At 45.9% G+C, this 19516-nt stretch overlaps 1 protein-coding gene across 1 annotated transcript in view; it reads right to left on the bottom strand.

Moving 5' to 3' along the window:
* Positions 1–1454: 1454 nt before the first annotated feature.
* Positions 1455–19516, bottom strand: part of LOC143986997 (uncharacterized) — a 130030-nt gene continuing 111968 nt past the window's right edge. The window contains exons 15-19 of the mRNA XM_077485434.1: positions 18209–18286; positions 15618–16491; positions 6639–6822; positions 4398–4561; positions 1455–1762 (exon numbers count right to left, since the gene is read on the bottom strand). Of these exons, the coding sequence (XP_077341560.1) occupies positions 1598–1762; positions 4398–4561; positions 6639–6822; positions 15618–16491; positions 18209–18286 (1465 nt within the window). The 3' untranslated portion in view covers positions 1455–1597. The remainder of the gene's footprint in view (positions 1763–4397; positions 4562–6638; positions 6823–15617; positions 16492–18208; positions 18287–19516) is intronic.

Below are 19516 nucleotides of genomic sequence, written 5' to 3'. Positions count from 1 at the left end.
CAGGGCAAGGGATAGGAAGGGTTAAGCACAGCGCTGTCCTCCTGAAAACTTGTTACATGTGGCAGTCTCTTCCTTTGTGAATCCCGGGGTGTGCTTATGTACTCATTCAATCCTCTTTGCTCCCAGTTTCTCCTAATGCCGCATACACACGAGCGAATTGTCCGGCGTACTTAGTCCGCCGAAACGCATTTCAGCGGACAATCCGATCGTGTGTGGGCTTCAACGGACTTTCTCGGCGTAAAGTCCGGCGGACTTAGAAAGGCGGACTTGGGTTTCAGCGGACAATACGTTCGTCAGTATGCTAGTCCGGCGGACTAAGAATGACGCATGCTCAGAAGCAAGTACGAAAAAAGGAAGCTATTGGCTACTGGCTATTGAACTTCCTTTTTCTAGTCCCGTCGTACGTGCTGTACGTCATCGCGCTAGCAAACGCCGGACTTTCTGTGTGTCTGTGTGTGGCCAAGTCCGTTCGGTAGAAAGTCCGCCAGACTATCCGCCGGATTGTTTGCCGGACTAAGTACGCCGGACAATTCGCTCGTGTGTACGCGGCATTAGGCTACGTTCACACTTGTGTGCTGTTTTGTGCATTTTCCGTTTTTCAGAAACACACTACAGTCCATTTAACATGGTTTCCTATGGTACACGTTCACATCTATGCGTTTTTCATTTTTTTCCCCGCAGCAGATAAAATTTTGCGTGTAATAGACTTCAAAGGAGTCACACCAGAAAATAAATAGTTGCGTTTCTAATGTGTCCCCCCCCCCCCCCTTTAAAAACACTGTATATAGCTGGTTGCTAAGGAGCAGCCCGGGAAGCCGGCCACCGCGTTCTTAACAACCAAGTCATCAGCTGAATATAAAAAAAAAATTGTGGGGAAAAAAATGGCGTAGAGTCCCTCCCAAATCCATACCAGCCCCCCAGGGCATGCCAGGAAAAAGGAGGGGACAAACGAGCGCCTCCCCGACCCCAAAGCACCTTGTCCCCATGCTGATGGGGACAAGGGCCTCTTCCCCACAACTCTGGGCTGTGGTTGTGGGGGTCTGCGGGTAGGAGGGCTTATCAGAATCTAGAAGCCTCCTTTAACAAGGGGACAACCAGAACCCACCCCCCCATGTGAATGAGTACGGGGTACATGGTATCCCTAGCCATTCACCAAAAACGTGTAAAAGTGAATAAAGACAGGAGACGGTTTTTGACAATTACTTTATTAAAAATAAAAAAACAATGGATACTCTCCATTGGTTCACAGCAATCATAAAGTACAGAGGCACTCTGATTGGCTCTGTACATTTTGTCTGTGATCTGCGCTGTCTGATGACAGCTTAATCACAGTTATTTAATAAGTGCACTGGCTGCCTATGTTTGTTTTCCACAGAGTGTTTATAAACTGCATTTAGTAGTAAGGTGGATAAAAAAACTATTTGATGAAAGTAAGTTGTAATTCCACCCGTAAATAATATACATGGTTTTGAATTTATTAACAAAATATCAGGAAGATACAGTAACAAACAAGTGAAAATAAAATTTCGGAATGTATTTAAAAAAAAAAAAATGAATAGCTGTTTGTCAATGGAAACTTGTACAAAGTTAACATAGATTATTGACTAGAGATCAGTTGCGGTATGGCTGTGTTTTCGCTGGTGTTGAGTTGTGTCTGGTCCGGTGAAGTTCGGTTTATTGGCGGCAAGACAGCGATCTGGGAAATTTTTCTGCTGGCTGGTGGGGTGGGGGTCTGCGACTCTCTGCCCTCCTCGCTCTTCACCTGCAGAGCAAACATGAATGTTTATTTGCGTCTGGAGCAATATCTGTGAATTGATATACATAGAGTGGCAACATATACATTACCAGAGTCAGGGGTGTTGCTCGGTCTACAAAAGATCTGGGGCTAGAGCCCATAGCAGCGAAGTAAAGAAAGTCATACGCTTAGGCGGGCATACACATGTATACATCAGGGTCCCCAGAAATCCCCCCCACTTACAACAGGGTCCCCATAGAGCCTCTCTACTTACATCAGGAACCCCAGAGAGCCCCCCCACTTACATCAGGGCCTCCAGAGGGCCCACCCCACTTACATAAGGGTCCCTAGAGAGCCCCCCACTTACATCAGGAAACCCAGAGTTCCCCCCACTTACATCAGGGTCTCCAGAGGGCCCATCCCACTTACATAAGGGTCCCTAGAGAACCTCCCCCTTACATCGGGGTCTCCAGAGAGCCCCTATACTTACATCAGAGCCCCCCTCATTTCATAAAGGTCCCAGGAGAGCCCCTCCTTACATCAGGGTCCCCAGAGAGCCTCCTGTCCTTACATCAGGGTCCCCAGAGAGCCTCTCCACTTACATCAGGGTCCCCAGTGAGCCCCTCCACTTACATCAGGGTCCCCAGAGAGCCTCCCCCTTACATCAGGGTCCCCAAAGAGCCCCTATACTTACATAAAGGTTCTTAGAGCCCCCCTCATTTCATCAGGGTCCCAGAGAGCCCATTCCTTAAATCAGGGTCCCCAGAGAGCCCCCCTCATTTCATCAGAGTCCCCAGAGACCCCATTCCATACATCAGGGTTCCCAGAGAGCCACCCACTTACATCAGGGTCCACAGAGAGCCCCTCCTTACATCAGGGTCCCCAGAGAGCCCCTCTTTACATCATGGTCCCCAGAGAGCCCCTCTTTACATCAGGGTGCCCAGAGAAGGTTCCACACTGGGAGGGAGCGGAGTTATGCCGTGTACACATGACCGGTTTTCCCGTCTGAATAAACTAAAATAAAAAGGACGTTCAATAGCCAGTAGCCAATAGCTTCCGTCTCGTACTTGCTTCAGAGCAATGCGTTGTTTTTTGGTCCATCGGAACAGCACACAGACAAGCGGTTTTCCTGATAGGAATTGGTTCCATCAGAAATATTTAAAACATGTTCTATTTCTAGGTCCGTCAGAATTTTAGAAAAAAAAAGTCAGATGAGGCCCCACACACGATCGTAATATACGATGAAAAGCTTCCGTCTGACTTTTTCTGTCGGACATTCCACTCGTGTGTGCGCAGCATTAGACAAACTGTGGTTTCTCGATAGCAACCAACTACTGAGGAGACAGTGAGCAGTAGCCAGCCCAGGATAGGACTGCAAACCAGGAAAGGTCCGCCCTCCACTGAGTGCCAGAGGCGGAGTCACGCGGCTGGTTGCTAGACGCTGGGCGGTCCTAGCAACCAACCACCTCTGGCATGCCAGTCAGTGGCGAGCAGGAACCGGACTGCCACGGCGGGTAGTACGGCACCGCTGCATCAAGTAAGAGACCAGGGGGCAGATCTAGAGTCTAGTCTCGGGAGGGGCACTGCCAGAAAATAAAGTGATGAAAGTGTTTAAGGCCAGCTGCGACAGTCTTAACACTTTTATCAACTTCACGGGAGATCTTTGTGGTCTCCCCATGGGCCTCCTGATGTGCTACAGCAGCAGTCCCCAACCTTTTTGGCAATGGGGACCGGCTGCATGGAAGAAAATGATGCCAAGACCCGAGGGGGGGGGCGCGTTGTTTGTGGTTTTTTTCCTGGCATTGTCACTTGCCATATCACTTGCCACAAGATGCAGATTGTCACTTGCCAGTGATTGTGTCCCTGGGGTGCCAGAGGGAGGGCGGGCAGTGAGAGAGAATGTCATCTCTCTGCTCGCTCACCCGCCTACTAACTCAATTGCCCACCCACCGGGCACCCTCATCATCCTGCCTATCCGCTCCCTCGCCAGGCCCACTCACCGTCCTGCCTATCAGCTCACCCACCGGGCCCACTCACTATCCTGCCCGCCCCCTACTTTCTCAAGGACCTGGACTGTCTCTCCATCCGCTCACCTGCCAGGTCCACTCACCGTCCTGCCCGCCCGCTACTTTCTCAAGGACCTGGACTGTCTCTCCATCCGCTCACCCGCCAGGTCCACTCACCCTCCTGCCCGCCCCATTACTTTCTCAAAGACCTGGACTGTCTCTCCATCTGCTCACCCACTAGGTCCACTCACCATCCTTCCCGCCTGCTACTTGCTCAAGGACCTGGACTGTCTCTCCATCCGCTCACCCGCCAGGCCCACTCACCATCCTGCCCACTCGCTACTTTCTCGGGGGGGGGGGGGGGGGGCATTGCCCCTGTAAGAGACTCGGGGCTTTGGGCCCCAGATTTGGGGCTATAGCCCCAGAAGCCACCCCCTAGTGACGCCGCTGACCAGAGTGCTGTACAGAGAACACTGAACCAGTCACATCAGTCTCTGCACCAGAGGAGCTTACACTCTAATGTCCCTCTACAGTCACACACTATTATTATATATTTATATAGGTATGATATATACTGCAGTGCTGTACTAGAGAATCATCAACCACAAGCACATTATTATTATATATTCACACACTGGCAGACAGAGATCCCATACCTTTAAAGTGATGCCATTGGTAATGCTGAAGCTGAAGGTCAGTACAGATGGAGGTCTTTTCTCTGGGGGGTGCGGGACGGGGGGAAGGTGGAAGGTTCTCAGCGGTATCTCCTCTACCTCGAACAATGCCAAACGTTTCCGGAGCATCTGCTGCATGTGGAGCACTGGGGAAAGAGACAGCCGCGGGTCAGTCCAATATGGTGACACAAGGACAACTGTCGCACTGATGAAACGATATTAAAACTGAAGAAAATCTTACTTTTTTTTAACCTCTTCTGGACCACCCCATGTACATTTACTGCAGCGGGCCGGCCTCTCTGCACGATTTCGCTCTTCCTGGTCTGGGGCGCGCGCCGCCGGCGACCAGCTTCCAGTTGGACACAGTTGGACACAGCGGGAGCCAGTCAACAGGTCTGTCGGACCCGATGTCCGCCGGGACCCGCCGATCGTTCCCAAGGCAGACAGAATGCCGGTCTGCCTATGCAAACAAGGCAGAGCGCCATTCCGTGACAGTAAAAGACAGAGATCTGTGTTCCTGCTAAGCAGGAACACAGATCTCTGTCTTCTTACAGTACAAGCACCTCCCCCACAGTTAGAAAGCACTCCCTAGGGACACATTTAACCCTTTGATTGCCTCTTATGTTAACCCCTTCCCCGTCAGTGTCATTAGTACAATGACAGTTCATATTATTTAGCATTGATCACTCTATTAGTGTCACTGGTCCCCAAAAAAGTGTCAGTTAGGTGTCCAATTTGTCCGCCGCAATGCCGCAGTCCCGCTATAAGTCTCTGATTGCTGCCATTACTAGTAAACCTAATAGTGGACCAGGAAAGAAGCCCCGTAGAGCAGCCAAAGTAGCCTGGGGGGACTCCAGCCAATGTTGGGGCCCGGGACCCCTACATGTGTATGGGCTGTCCCCGCCCGATGGTGGCCCTGCAGAGAGATTACCTTTTCTGTCTGCTTTTACTCTTTCACTGTCTAGTTACCAGACTGGGCATGGAATGAGGACCTCTCCTTCCATGGATCAGGGGCACAGAGTGTACAAGGACAAGTGAGGCTGGATGATGGTGAAGGTATAGCTGGTGTACTTGAAAAACCAACCAGAACACTGTCAATTTATCAAAGTTCCCCTATCTGGATACAACACAGAAAAACAGCATGCACACGCTAATATCCCACCGCTGCCACCAGATGCCAGGAGTCCATGCCCACAGAGACTTGTAGTAAAATTCTTGTTTAGGGGAGAAGGGATGAGGGAAGCGATAGAACAAAGCTGTGAAAGAGTTAATTGAAAACTGCAATACCGCCAGCCACCACTAGAGGGAGAGGAGGGTAGAGTAGAGAGCTTACCTTAATGGTCTGCCTTCTCTCAGTCACTGTCCAGTTACCAGGCTGGGGGGTGGAGCAAGGACCACCCCTGTCATGGCTCAGGGGTACAGAGAGCACAGGACAAGGGAGGCTAGATGATGCGGAAGGTATTACTACCATCCTTGGAAACTGATCAGCACGCTGGCAATTTTAACACATGAACCCAAAGTTCCCCTATCTGGACATAACCGAAAATGCCAAGGGGTCACACCCACAGCAACACATAGCAAGATCTTTGTTTGGGGGGGGGGGGGGGGGGGAGAAAAAATATGTGAAAAGTTATTACAATCTGTAATACCACCAGCCCACCACTAGAGGGAGAGGATGAGAGAGAAGCGTGAACAGGGAGATGACTTTATCAGTCTGCTTTTGCTCTTTCACTGTCCAGTTACCAGGCTGGGAGTGGCACGAGGACCTCTCCTGTCACAAACCAGGGTTCAGAGGTGAGGACAATGTGTAGGGCTGTAGGTCCTTGATAATCGACCAGCATGTTCGCAAATTATCACAGGAACCCAAAGTTCCCCAGTCTTTGTTTGGAGGTGAAAGGATGACGGAGAAGACAGAAAGAAACGGTCAGTTTTTAAAATCTGCAATACCGCCAGCCACCACTAGAGAGCGAGGAGGAGGCAGAAGAGTGAACAGAGAGATGACCTTATAAGTCTGCTTTTGCTCTTTCACTGTCCAGTTACCAGGCTGGTGGTGGAGTGAGGACCTCCCCTGTCATGGATTGAGGGGACAAGGAAAGTATCGTCGTTTGTGGTGTGTCCTCGGAAACTGACCAGCACGCTGGCAGTTTCTCCAAAAAAAAAAAAAAAACCCAAGGTTTCTCAATCTGGGTACAACTGAAAACAGAACACATATGCCAAACTTACTCGGGACTTTCTTGGCGCTCTCCGACGAACGGATCAGCCATGCTTTCCGGAATCCGGCCCAGAACGGCAGCAAGGAATCACACAACGAATCGCGGAGGTGGTCGAAAATGGAGATTGGTGGCGGGTCAGCCTGAGCAGCGGCCTCTGTGTTTTTCAGCGCCGCCTCCAGGATTTCCGGGGCAGCCTAGACAGGCGACAAGTGAAATTCTCTCTTTGAGTCAGTTTTCAGGAAAAACATTGCAGGATGAAGATGGCGGAAATCTCAAAGATTTGTTTTCTATTTTTCATAGGTATAATTAAAAGTTTTTTTGTTTATTTTTAGTTATAGAATGAAGAGATATTTGAACCCCTGTCAGGTTTTTATTACTGTCTGTGTCCCGGTTAGGGAGATTTCCCCTCTCTATTAGTCCTGTTTGCGGTTGCACCTAATGTCCTTTTCCTGTAGGTGGCGACATTAAACCCATCAGTCATGAAGTATGTCTGTGTCCTTCAATGAACGAGAAAACGTGAAAAAAAAAAAAACCTGAAGGGTTATACCCCTCCCTCTTTCATACCAAAAGTGTTAGTTGCCTGGATTTTATGATGACCCTCTAGCTTCTATATTTTCTAAATCGCTGACCTAAAATAAGTGTTCAGATGAAGAAGCACAGAAGTCCTTATCTGAATTCTTGGTCTTCTTCCTCTCAAAGTATTGAAGCCAGAGTATCAGAATAACAGCCAGGAATATAGCATTTTCAGAAATGGCAGCCTCTGCATCTCCTTTAACCACTTGACTTCCGGAAGATTTACCCCCCCCCCCCCCTTTAAGACCAGGACATTTTTTGCAAAGCGACTTCATTACTTTAACTGAAAACTGAACGGTCATGCAACGCTGCATAGGTCTTTTTTCCCCCCACAAATAGAGCTTTCTTTTAGTGGTATTTGATCACCCCTGCGGCTTTTTTATTTTTGTAATTTTATTTCTAAACAAACAAAGATCGACAGTTAAAAAAACAAAACTAAAAAAAAATATATTTTTTAATTTTGGCTATAGAAACAATGGAAAAAAATCAAATTTCTTCATAAATGTAGGCCAATACAGAGCCTTGAAAAAATATTCATACCCCTTGTCATGTTACAACCAAAAACGTAAATGTATTTTCTTGGGATTTTATGTGATAGACCAACACAAAGTGGCTCATAATTGTGAAGTGGAAAGAAAGTGATAAATGGGTTTTAAAAAGTTCTACAAATAAATATGTGAAAAGTGTGGGGGGGGGGGGGGGGGGAATTTGTATGGCGCCCCCCGGAGTCAATACTTTGTAGAACCGCCTTTCTCTGCAGTTACATCTGCAAGTCTTTTTGGGGATGTCTCTACCAGCTTTGCACATCTAGAGAGGGACATTTCTGCCCATTCTTCTTTGAAAAATATCTCAAGCTCTGTCAGATTGGATGGAGAGCGTCTGTGATCAGCAATTTTCAAGTCTTGCCACAGAGTCTCACTTGGATTTAGGTCTGGACTGTGCCTGGACCATTCTAACACATGAATATGCTTTGATGTAAACCATTCCATTGTAGCTCTGGCTGTATGTTTCGGGTCGTTGTCCTGCTGGAAGGTGAACCTCCGCCCCGGTCTCAAGCCTTTTGCAGACTCTAACAGGTTTTCTTCTAAGATTGTCCTGTATTTGGCTCCATCCATCTTCCCATCAACTCTGACCAGCTTCCCTGTCCCTGCTGAAGAAAAGCATCCCCACAACATGATGCTGCCACCACCATGTTTCACGGTGGGGATGGTGTGTTCAGGGGGATGGGCAGTGTTAGTTTTCCGCCACACATAGCGTTTTGCTTTTAGGCCAAAACGTTCACTTTGGTCTCATCTGACCAGATCACCTTCTTCCACATGTTTGCTGTGTCCCCCACATGGCTTCTCACAAACTGCAAGCAGGACTTCTTATGGCTTTCAACAATGTCTTTCTTTTTGTCACTCTTCCATAAAGGGCAGATTTGTGGAGAGACGACTAATAGTTGTCCTGTGGACAGATTCTCCCCCCTGAGCTGTGGATCTCTGCAGCTCCTCCAGAGTCACCATGGGCCTCTTGGCTCTTCTCTGATGAATGCTCTCCTTGCCCGGCCGGTCAGTTTAGGTGGACGGCCATGTCTTGGTAGGTTTGCAGTTGTGCCATACTCTTTCCATTTTCAGATGAAGGATTGAACAGAGCTCCGTGAGATGGTAAAAGCTTGGGATATTTGTTTATAACCCAACCCTGCTTTAAACTTCTCCACAACTTCATCCCTGACCTGTCTGGTGTGTTCCTTGGCCTTCACAATGCTGTTTTCTCACTAAGAAACCTCTGAGGGATTCACAGAACAGCTGTATTTATACTGAGATTAAATTACACACAAGTGGACTCTATTTACTAATTAGGTGATTTCTGAAGGCAATTGGTTCCACTAGATTTTAGTTAGGGGTATCAGAGTAAAGGGTGCTGAATACAAATGCCCCCCCCCCCCACACTTTTCACATATTTATTTGTAAGAAATTTTGAAAACCATTTATAATTTTCCTTCCACGTCACAATTATGTGCCACTTTGTGTTGGTCTATCACATAAAATTCCAATAAAATACATTTACATTTTGGTTGTAACATGACAAAATGTGGAAAATTTCAAGGGGTATGAATACTTTTTCAAGACACTCTATGCATTTTGTTACATGTTTAAATCCCAATAAGTGTATACTGACTGGTTTGTGCAAAAGTTATAGTGTCTAAAAACTATGGGATATATACTGGAACATTTATTTATTTATTGTTATACTAATATTGGCGGTGATCAGCGACTTATAGCGGCACTTCAATACTGCGGCGAACATTCGGACACTAACTGACTCTTTTTGGAAAGCAGTGACACTAATTCAGTGATCAGTGTTAAAAATATGCACTGTCACTGTACTAATGGCACTGGCTGAGAAGGGGTTAAACATCTAGAATGATCAAAGGGTTAAATGTATGCCTAGCCAGCATTTGTGGTGTACTGTGTGTGCTGCTTTTACTAAGGGAAGTGATGGATTTTTTTTCACCGCTCTGCGAGGAAAGAGAATAGTTTAATTCCCCATCGACAGGACAGAGCTCTGCCTTGTTGACAAAACTCTGTCCTGTTTGTCTACCTGTCAATCGGCAGGTGCTGGCAGTCATCCATTGGCCGGCACCCCTTGATCAGCATCTGCGGTGTAGAATCACAGCACAGTCAGGTGGGTCGTGCGCCTCCCTACCCGGAAGTGCCGAATCACGTACCTAGTACATGTTCCAGTGCAGCAGAGCCACCTTGGCGCGGTACATGTAAGTGATACGGTCGGCAAGTGAATAAAGAAAAACTGTTAGGATTTGGAACTTTGATATTGCTAATGCACATAGCATGAAGCTGCTCAACATTTCTGTAAAGCTAAAAATCAAACTTTATTGTTGCAGCACACATCCAGATACTTCATCCTACTCCTCCACTGACGCGTTTTCCCCCTACTGAGACCATTTTGCCCCCTACTGAGACAACTGAAGGATTGGGGTGGCTCCCCGGTAGTACATGAAATGACACTGAGCAGGGGCCTTGACTTTTCTAAACCTGACACTTTCCCCATCTCCTTCCATCCACAATGGCATGGAGGGACAGGCACTGAGTTCCAAGCTGGAGAAGCCCAGCACTCTCCTGTCAGGGCTGAGCTCAGCCCTTCCTTCTCTGAGCTGGCCGCTCAGCTGTCGGCTAATTGCCAGCTCCTTTCTCTCCACAGTTACTCAGCTGTTGATGATCCTGCTCGTCAGTTCTGCCTACTTAAGCCGTCCAGTCTAGAGGTTCTCTGCCTTTGCTTTGGTCAACATCACAAAAAACTATCGCCTGCGTTCCTGTTTAACCACTTAACAACCGCCCATTGCCGATTAACGGCTTCAGGGCGGTTGTTTAACTCTGAGAGGCCGTTAATTAACGGCCTCCCAGAATTCTGCTCTCGCGCGCCCCCTGGGGCGCGCACTCGAGAGCATCCGTGACCGCCGGGTCCACAGGACCCGGCGCATCACGAATCACGGTAAACGGCCGCTCAGCGCCGCCGTTTACCACGTGATCGCTCCGTCAAATGACGGAGTGATCACTTGTAAACAAACCGGCGTCATGTTATGACGCCGGTTCCTCCCTCCCCCTCTCTGTACCGATCGGTACAGCGGAGGGGGAAGAGATCGGTGTCAGCAGCGATGTGGGCTGCATCTGCAGTGCCCACATCGCTGCGCACCGAAAATTAACCCCTCAATTCCCTGCCAACACTCTGCAATACCCTGCCATTACTCTGCATTACTCTGCAATACCCCCATTACTCTGCATTACTCTGCAATACCCCCATTACTCTGCATTACCCTGCAGCACTCTGCATTGCCCTGCAACACTCCGCATTGCCCTGCAACACTCCGCATTGCCCTGCAACACTCCGCAATGCCCTGCAACACTCCGCAATACCCTGCAACGCTCCGCAACACCTTGCAACACTCCGCAATACCCTGCAACACTCCGCAACACCCTGCAACACTCCGCAACACCTTGCAACACTCCGCAATACCCTGCAACACTCCGCAACACCTTGCAACACTCCGCAATACCCTGCAACACTCCGCAACACCCTGCAACACTCCGCAACACCTTGCAACACTCCGCAATACCCTGCAACACTCCGCAACACCTTGCAACACTCTGCAATACCCTGCAACACTCTGCAATACCCTGCAACACTCTGCAACACCTTGCAACACTCTGCAATACCCTGCAACACTCTGCAATACCCTGCAACGCCCTGCAACACTCCGCAACCCCCTGCAACACTCCGCAACGCCCTGCAACACTCCGCAATGCCCTGCAACACTCTGCATTACCCTGCAGCACTCTGCATTGCCCTGCAACACTCCGCATTGCCCTGCAACGCTCCGCAATGCCCTGCAACGCTCCGCAATACCCTGCAACGCTCCGCAACACCTTGCAACACTCCGCAACACCTTGCAACACTCCGCAACACTCCGCAATACCCTGCAACACTCTGCAATACCCTGCAACACTCTGCAACACCTTGCAACACTCCGCAATACCCTGCAACACTCCGCAACACCTTGCAACACTCCGCAACACCTTGCAACACTCTGCAATACCCTGCAACACTCTGCAACACCTTGCAACACTCCGCAACACTCCGCAATACCCTGCAACACTCTGCAATACCCTGCAACACTCTGCAACACCTTGCAACACTCCGCAATACCCTGCAACACTCCGCAACACCTTGCAACACTCTGCAATACCCTGCAACACTCTGCAACACCTTGCAACACTCTGCAATACCCTGCAACACTCTGCAATACCCTGCAACGCCCTGCAACACTCCGCAACGCCCTGCAACACTCCGCAATGCCCTGCAACACTCCGCAATGCCCTGCAACACTCTGCAATGCCCTGCAACACTCCGCAACGCTTTGCAACACTCTGCAATACCCTGCAACACTCTGCAATGCTCTGCAACACTCTGCAACGCTTTGCAATACCCTGCAACACTCTGCAATACCCTGCAACACTCTGCAACACCCGCCAATACCCTGCAACACTCTGCAATGCTCTGCAACACCCGCCAATACCCTGCAACACTCTGCAATGCTCTGCAACACCCGCCAATACCCTGCAATGCAATACTCTGCAACGCCATACTCTGAGATACCCAGCCATAGTCGGTGATACCCTGCAATACCCAGCCATAGACATCCCCTCCCGCCGCCCTCCGGTGCTTCTACCGAATCGCTAATACGATCAAAGACAGAATCTTTTTTTTTTTTCAGGCTTCCCAGCTTAGAGGTGAGATGTGGGGTCTTATTGACCCCACATCTCACTGTAAAGAGGACCTGTCATGCCATATTCCTATTACAAGGGATGTTTACATTCCTTGTAATAGGAATAAAAGTGATCAAAAAAATTATTTTTGGGGAAAAAAATGTCAAACTAAAATAAATAAAGTAAAATGAACAATAAAAAAAAAATGTTTTTTTTTTAAAGCGCCCCTGTCCCCATGTGCTCGCATGCAGAAGCGAACGCATACGCAAGTCCCGCCCACATATGAAAACGGTGTTCAAACCACACATGTGAGGTATCGCTGCGAACGTTAGAGCGAGAGCAATAATTCTAGCCCTAAACCTCCTCTGTAACTCAAAACATATAACCAGTAAAAAAAAAATTAAATCGTCGCCTATGGGGATTTTTAAGTAGCGACGTTTGGCGCCATTCCACGAGCGTGTGCAATTTTGAAGAGTGACATATTAGGTATCTATTTACTCAGCGTAACTTCATCTTTCACATTATGGAAAAATTGGGCTAACTTTACTGTTTTCTTTTTTTTTTTTAAGCCCAAAACTTTTTTTTTCCAAAAAAAAGCATTCGAAAAATTACTGCGCAAATACCGTGCGAGATAAAAAGTTGCAAAGACCACCATTGTATTCTCCAGGGTGTTTGCTAAAAAAACATATATAATGTTTTGGGATTCGATGTAATTTTCTAGCAAATAAATGATGATTTTTACATGTAGGAGAGAAATGTCAGAATTGTCCTGGGTGCTCCAGAACACCTGATGGCGCTCCCTGCATGTTGGGCCTCTGTATGTGGCCACACTGTGTAAAAGTCTCACACATGTGGTATCGCCATACTCGGGAGTAATAGCAGAATGTGTTTTGGGGTGTAATTTGTGGTATGCATATGCTGTGTGTGAGAAATAACCTGATAATATGACAATTTTGTGAAAAAAAAAAAAAAAAAGTAAAAAAAATCTTGATTTGCAAAGAATTGTGGGAAAAAATGACAACTTCAAAAAACTCATCATGCCTCTTACTAAATACCTTGGAATGTCTTCTTTCCAAAAAGGGGTCATTTGGGGGGTATTTGTACTTTTCTGGCATGTTAGGGTCTCAAGAATTGAAATAGGCCGTCAGTACTTCAGGTGTGATCAATTTTCAGATATTGGCACCATAGCTTGTGGACTCTATAACTTTCACAAAGACCAAATAATATCCACCAATTTGTACTTATTTTTACCAAAGATATGTAGTAGTATAAATTTTGGCCAAAATTTATGAAGAAAAAATTACTAATCTGCTAAATTTTCTAACAGAAACAAAGAAAAATTCATTTTTTTACAGAATTTTCGGTATTTTTTCCTTTATAGCACAAAAAATAAAAAACCCAGCGGTGATTAAATACCACCAAAAGAAAGCTCTATTTGTGTGAAAAAAAGGACAGAAATTTCATATAGGTCCAGTGGTTAAAGACTAGCTTTGATAACATCCCTTCTGGCTCCAGATCCTGCTTGCTGTTCCACTACTTTGATCCCGACTTCTGCTTGGCTGACTATCGTTCCGGTTACTGAACTTTGGCTATGTTTTGACTACATTTGTTCTTTTTACTTTTATTATTAAACAAATGTGATTTAAAGTGGTTGTAAACCCTTACAACACACTTTGACCTACAGGTAAGCCTAGATTAAGGCTTACCTGTAGGTCCAAGAAATATCTCATAAACCTACACGGTTTAGGAGATATTTGCTGAAAGACAGGCACCACTGTCTGCGGCACGCAGGCGCACTGAGTGCGCCGCTGTCAACGGCGATATGTCGCGAGTGGCGGCTCCTGTGCGCATGCGCGGGAGTGACGTCATTGCGGCTTCGCCGAATGACAGCGACGGAGCAGTGAGACCCACCAAGAAGATGGAGGCCCCGGACTACAGGGGACAGCGGTAACTTCGCTGGCTCCTGTGTCAGGTAAGTGACACATAATGGGCTACTATGCGATGCACTATGTTGTACTATGCGATGCACTATGTTGTACTATGCGATGCGATGCGATGCATAGTAGTCCATTATGCTTTACCTTTGCAGGGAATCAAAGAGGAAGTAAACTCATCAGGGTTTACTTCCTCTTTAACTGTACTTCTGTCTCAGTCTGATTTCATGGTTTCTGGCAGCTCCTTAGGCCATGCTCAGGATTGGAAAAGCACATGATACAATTTTGGAGGTTATAAAAACCAAGGAGACCTTTTTTTTGGAGCAGCAGTATCACTTTACGTACTCACTATTTGCCATGGTACTGCTCCTTGTTACCCTCCTAACTTGCGGGGTGCTCACTCCTCCCTAATCTTTTCCTCCCATACACTCTAATGTAGATGACGTGAAGCTGAACACCACTTCTGTAAAGCTAAAATCAAACTTTTTTGTTCCAATACAATTCCACACACTAAATCCTCTTTCTCTCTTAGGCCGCGTACACACGAGAGGATTGTCCGTCCAACTAAGTCCGTCAGACAATCTGACGGACAGTCCCTCCTACTTTTGAATGAACGGACTTGATCACACACGACGAACAGACAGTCCGCTGAAAGCTTGCGCGATGGCGTGTACAGCACGTACGACGGGACTAGAAATACGACGTCCAATACACAGCAATGCAACCTTCCGCCGTGTAAATCCTTTCTGAGCATGCGCCATACTTAGTCCGTCCAACTTGCCTACTCACGAGCGGACTGTCCGCTGAAACCAAAGTTGGACGGACTGTATTACGGAAATTCCGAAAGACTTAGTCCGCCAGACTGTCCGCTGAAAAAGTCCGCTGAAGCCCACACACGAGCGGACTGTCCGCTAATACACGTTTCAGCGGACCAAGTCCGTCAGACAGTCCGCCCGTGTGTACGCGGCCTTAGATGTGCTTAGCCCTCTACTAGGGTTTCATCAAAAACCCCCTGCAATTGTCTCAGTATTAAAGTGAAATGCATCGGAGAGGAGCAGGAAAGTGTGCTGGAACAAAAAAAAAATTGATTTTAGCTTTACAGAAGTGAGGAAGTGGCGTGCAGAGAGGAGTGGTCTACCCAGAATTGATATTTCAGATTTGGTTGGATGCTGGGGGATGACTCAGCCCACCAATCTATCACCATTTAAGGCTACCTACCTGCAGGACAGAGTTTCCATCTGGTGGGAGAAATCTCTCCTTGACCACCTGCACTTTCCTCCTCAGCAGGCCACGATCTGGCATGGCATGGTGGGCATTCTTATATTTCTGTACCTCCAGGCAGAAGAGTAAGTTATTCTCAAGTAGCGGCAGTCTCTCTTCAGTGCCATGCGTCTGGAGATATCTCAAGAAATGCAGCACTTCGGGAGTTGGCCAACCCTCGGCCGCAAGCTGGAGAGCCCGGTTGAAGGCACTTATATCCTCTACGGTTGGCTGCATCTGTGCCTGGTGGCCAACGTTGTTCTTCCGACCGCGAAGACGCTTCAGGACCATCTTGCTGGTGAGAACTTGAAGAATCGGCTCCAGTCTTGCCCACCCTTCATCTCCCGGCTGTTCCACACCATAGTCTTTTAACCGGCCACTCATCTCACTCCAGAAGTTATGGAAGGATGGATCCAACAGCGAGCTGAGAAACAATGTTACTTCTTTTATTGACGAATTGGTAATCTTACCCTTGGAGAGCTCATGGGTTAAACGTTTCTTTAGTCCCTGCAGATGTGGGAAGTGAAAAAGTTCCAGGTCGAGAATCTTCTGTTCCAATCCCACCACTTTTCGGTCGCTTTTGTCACTCTGTAGAGCATGAAGTAATTCCAAAGCCCTCAAAGTCTGGGGATCCTCTGTTTCTTGTACGACTTTCCTGTACACCTTGTACACTGTTCTGTTCTGTAGTATCTCTATCAAGGTATCGGGCTCCGACGGCAGCTGGCCAGGATATTCGGAGGAGACCTTGGCCACCCTCAGAGGGTCTTTCCGTCTCCTGACCTTCTTTGTGTCTTCAGAGTTTCCTGCCCATTGCTGGCTCTCTTTACCTGCCCTGCATGAATTAGAAAGGGCATCGGTTCATTTATTATATTTTTCTATAATATTAGAGGTTTGTCTATTATATTGTACAAAGAGAGACGCCGGCAATTCGATCTTTTAAAAGTACAAATTTTTTTTTTTACGTTGCAGGTGGGGTGCAAATAATACAAGGGCTTTCGCTTTTTCGGCATGTAGCCTTACTCATAGCTATAAATAAGGCTGCAATCACACCTGAACGTAGCTTCTTTGAGCATTTTTTGCATGATTTTGGCGAGCGTTTTTATGCACGGCATGCACGTTTTTATACAGCGCTTTTGCGCTTTGGCGTTTCTTTATTAGCCAATAGAGAAAACTATTATTTGCTGCATCATTTGTTGCTAGGTATTTCAGCTTTTTTAGCGTTTCCATTAGCTTTTATTTCTTTTTTTTATTATTATTATGTTTTTTAAATTTTTTTTTTTTTTTAGGGTGTTAATACTACTACTAGTACTACTACTAAAAAAAAATAAAAATAATAATAATAATAATAATAAAATAAATACACAAATAAATAAAAATAATCACTAATAAATAACTTCAATAAATGAATACTAAGTAATAATAAATAAATAATAAACCCCTAACCCTTAAGAAAATAAAATAATAATTATAAATAACTAAACATCCCAACCCTAACACAAAATAAATAAATACTTAAATTATTATTATTAGTTTACTTTTTTGTTTGGGTGTCTATTTATTATTGATTATCATCATCATTATTATTATTATTATTAATAATAAAAATCCTGCATCTTGTTTATTAATAAAAATGATAATACAATATTAACAACAAAATAATAATAATAATAAATTATATTATTATTTTCTTAATAAAATAATAATTCGAATGGTGGTGTAGTGGTTAGCACTCTCACCTAGCAGTAAGAAGGTTGCTGGTTTCAAATCCCAACCACGACACTACCTGCCTGGAGTTTGCATGTTCTCCCTGTGCCTGCGTGGGTTTCCTCCAGGTACTCCGGTTTCCTCCCACAATCCAAAGACATGCAGGTAGGTTAATTGGCTTCTGTCCACAATTGGCCCTAGTATATGGATGGGCTCCTTGAGGGTAGGGACCAACATGAGTGTGCAATGTACAGGGATAGGGACAATTGTAGACACTCACTCAGGTTGAACTGGATGGACTGGTGTCTTTATTCAACCTAACTAACTATGAATAATTATTAGAATTTCAAAAACCTACAAAAAAATTAATTAAAATTCATTCCCTCTTGTAACTCTTTTTGCATCTTGTTTAATTATAATAATACTAATAATAAAATATTAACAACAAAATAATGCTGATAAAGTATTATTTTCATAATAATTCTTTAAATATTGTAATTTTAAAAACCTACCAAAAAAATAAATAAAAGAAAACATATCCCTTCTTGTAAATGTTTCTGCATCTTGTTTATTATTATTCATATTAATAATAATAATATTTTTTTTTATCATTCCAAGTTTATTAAAGCATATGTAGAATAACAAAATAATAATAATTTTTAAAAACAGCATCAAATTATAATAATAACAATAATACATTATTATTATAGTATGCCTTCTTGTAACTGTTCCTTCATCTTGTTTTCCAGCATTTGTACTGTTACAGCAAAGAATCCTTTCTTATCAATACTGAATGCACTGAGTATAAAATATCAATTAGAGGTGAGGAGGGGTTTATTTATCACCTTTTCTGCCCAGTCTTTGGTGATGGGTTTTCCAAGCTGTCCGTCTCTTGGGGCTGGAAGGAAACGGGTGCACAGTATCTAAAATACAAAGAAGCAGAAACAACTTTAAGCTACACATTGGTCTGTAAATAAAAAACAGTCTCATAGATCCTCTGAATGTTCAAGCATCGTCTTGCTTTTCCCACGCTGTCACCTCTCCATCCATTGGCTGATATTTACTTTTCCATCCAGGATATCGAGTCACTCCGTCAATATATGTACAGTACCTGGCCCCACCAATGCCTATGGATTTATTCTTCTCAGACTCGGTCTTTTGGAAAGTTGAGAGGTGTGATTAAGGCTGAACTACAGGCCCAAAAAATAAAAAATAAAAAAATGTAACCCCTTCAATAGGGAGCACTTTTCCCCCCTTCCTGCCCAGGCCATATTTCAGCTTTCAGCGCTGTCGCTATTTAAATGACAATTGCGCGGCCATCCTACATGTACCCAAACCAATTTTTTTGCATTTTGTTCCCACAAATAGAGCTTTCTTTTGGTGGTATTTGATCACCTCTGGGGTTTTTATTTTTTGCCAAACAAATAAAAAAAGACCAAATATTTTTAAAATAAATACTTTTTTCTTTCTTTTCTTCTTCACTGATGGGCACTAATAAGGCAGCACTGATGGGCACTGATGAGGTGGCACCAATGAGGTGGCACTGATGAGGTGGCACTAATATGCAACAGTGATAGGCGACACGGATGGGCATTAATAGTGATGGGCACTCATAAGTGGCACTGATGGGCACTGAAAGAATGCACTGATGGGTACTTATAGGTGGCACTGATGGGCACTGATAGGTAGCACTGATAGGCGACACTTATGGGTGGCACTGATGGATACTTATAGGTGGCACTGATGGATACTTATGGGTGGCACTGATGGGTACTTATGTGTGGCACTGATGGACACTGATAGGTGGCACGGATGGGCACTGATAGGCGACACATATGGGTGGCACTGATGGGTACTTATGGGTGCCACTGATGGATACTTATGGGTGGCACTGATGGACACTGATGGGTGGCTCTGATGGACACTGATGGGTGGCTCTGATGGACACTGATGGGTGGCTCTGATGGACACTGATGGGTGGCTCTGATGAACACTGATGGGTGGCTCTGATGGGTCTCACTGTTAAGGAGGCATTGGGAGGCATTACTGATGGGCACTGATTGGCATCATTTTTGGGCACAGATTGGCATCAGTAGTGGGCATCCCTGGTGGCCCTGGGTGGCCATCCTGGGGGGGGGGGAGAGCGCTGCGCT

This window comes from Lithobates pipiens, unplaced genomic scaffold, assembly GCF_037356315.1.
Source record: "Lithobates pipiens isolate NorthernLeopardFrog02 unplaced genomic scaffold, aLitPip1_a1.2 Scaffold_18, whole genome shotgun sequence".
NCBI lineage: Eukaryota > Metazoa > Chordata > Amphibia > Anura > Ranidae > Lithobates > Lithobates pipiens.
This window is presented reverse-complemented; position numbering and strand designations above follow the sequence as displayed.